The sequence below is a fragment of the Diadema setosum genome, chromosome 5, assembly GCF_964275005.1.
Source record: "Diadema setosum chromosome 5, eeDiaSeto1, whole genome shotgun sequence".
Classification (NCBI taxonomy): domain Eukaryota; kingdom Metazoa; phylum Echinodermata; class Echinoidea; order Diadematoida; family Diadematidae; genus Diadema; species Diadema setosum.
Window position 1 is genome coordinate 28,934,646 of NC_092689.1, and position 2,028 is coordinate 28,936,673.

Below are 2,028 nucleotides of genomic sequence, written 5' to 3' on the forward strand. Positions count from 1 at the left end.
GATTATATATTTTGTTAAAACAGGGCCCTGGCATATGTTAATCAGTTTCAGTAACGCATGATTTTCCCGCACTTTCTGTGTATTTCGCGTGGAAATTGAGATGGATAACCATCGATTCAAAAATCTAGGAATCGTTCAATGGAGATGATATCACTCCATAGTTGATATATCACCTGATGTCAACTGAGCATGCGCAGGTCACAGCAGGCAATGAATAAACTGAAATAATTAATGCAGGAGTGGTGATGGGAACTCGTTCACAAATACCATCATTCACTATTGCAGACGTGAAACAGGAAAAGATCTGATAATTTTCACTCAAAAAGAGGCTCGTACATTGTAACCTCTTTCATATGTCTCATAGTGATTTGTGTGTGTGTGTGTTTTTTTTTTTTCATTAGAAAATTGCTATCCAAATGTGATTGTCAATGGATTAGAATTCTCTAATGATCTAATTCTCGAAAAACAATCTATAAAAAAGTGAAAAAAAAATATGGAATTACACAACTAAATCTCAAAGTTGTGAAATTGAAATTATCTTTCAAAATGTAACCTTTAGCTGTGTGACCTCTAGCACCGCCTTCACCTCCCTGAGTTGCATCTGATGTTATTAAATCATCAACATAAAATGCTAAATCATCAACCCTATACATATCACTTTAAATGCACTTTGCAATCCACGTGTCCAGTTTGAATTTTGTTTTATTCTATATTATCCACGTAGAATAAATCATAGAAATTATATCTGGGTAAGTCTGTTGTTAGATGTGCTCGAAGAAAGTGTGAAGCCACGTGGAGTCCCCACTTCTTTCTGCTTCCCGGTGGAGATTCATCTCGTGGCGCTTCAAGGTAGTGAAACAATGAACGAAGTCGGAACCCATCGCGTTGCAAATCACGTCGTCGGCCAGAAAAGCGTCCAAACAATCCGACATGTTTGTCGGGAGGGTGGACATGAAGTCGGCAGGGACCACGCCTTCCGTCGGCGTGGATAGAGGGAGTTGCTTCACTATCCCGTCGATGCCTGCGGCTAAGGTGGCAGCCATAGTCAGGTAAGGGTTTCCGCCTGCTCCGCCGATGCGATTCTCCAGGAACATGCCACCGCCGTTACTGGGATCGGAAGGTAGATGGAGGCGGAAGGCGCAGGAGCGATTGTCGATGCCCCACGATGCCGTGGTTGGTGTGGACGGCGAAGTCCCGAGTCGGTCGACGCAGTTTATGGTCGGGCACATGAGGAGAGTCATTGCAGGAGCGTGGTGGAGGAGCCCGGCCAGCCAATGCCGCGCCAGAGCTGACATCCCATATAGGTTTTCCGGATCACTCATCAGCGGCGTCGAGTTTCTCGCATCCCAGAGCGAGTGACAGAAATGAGACGACGACGTCACGGTCTCGGCATGCTTAGAACGGAAAGACGCATTGAAGCCATTCTTCTGGCAGATTTCCTTGATGGAAGTCTTAAACGTGTAGCCATTGTCTCCTATGTTCAAGCCGTTTGTCGGTTGATAGGTCACCTCGAGCTGACCGGGTCCTGCCTCGCTTTCGACCGTCTCCACGTTCAGGCCCATCTGCGGCAAGTACTGCAGAAATTGCTGCACGAGTGATTCTGCGCGAGACAGGTTCAGCAGGTGGCCGCAGTTAGATCCAAAGAAAATGGGATCGTTCGAGGCTGCTTCCTCCACGACAAATTCGAATTCGTGGGCCCCCAGCAACGATATCCCCATAGACTCTAGCTGCTGGATTTGTCGGAGGGCGATGTTGCGCGGATGGGCCTCAAGCGGCGCGCCGTCCACAGTGACGTCGACAATCACACGGGTCGCGTTGTCACGCCACGGCAGTACGCGGAATGACGTCAGATCCGGGAACGTAACTGCGTCGCCCATGCCCCTTTCGTACCAGAGCCCGGTCCTGGGTACTTTGAAGCCCGTTGGATCCCTGATCATGTGACTGAGAGAGAATTTGACTCCTTTGTCTATTTTTCCCTTGAAATGATGGATTGGGACGAGCTTACACTTGCCCAGGCCATGCATATCT

General features: G+C 47.8%; 1 protein-coding gene across 1 annotated transcript; it reads right to left on the reverse strand.

Moving 5' to 3' along the window:
• Positions 1–761: 761 nt before the first annotated feature.
• On the reverse strand, positions 762–1,718 carry LOC140228375 (lengsin-like). The gene has a single exon (XM_072308599.1). The coding sequence runs from the start codon at positions 1,716–1,718 to the stop codon at positions 762–764; it is 957 nt and encodes a 318-aa protein (XP_072164700.1).
• Positions 1,719–2,028: the final 310 nt, after the last annotated feature.

Excerpts from the sequence above, each read along its gene's own strand:
- LOC140228375 (XM_072308599.1), bottom strand. The coding sequence starts at position 1,718 with ATGGGGATATCGTTGCTGGGGGCCCACGAATTCGAATTTGTCGTGGAG.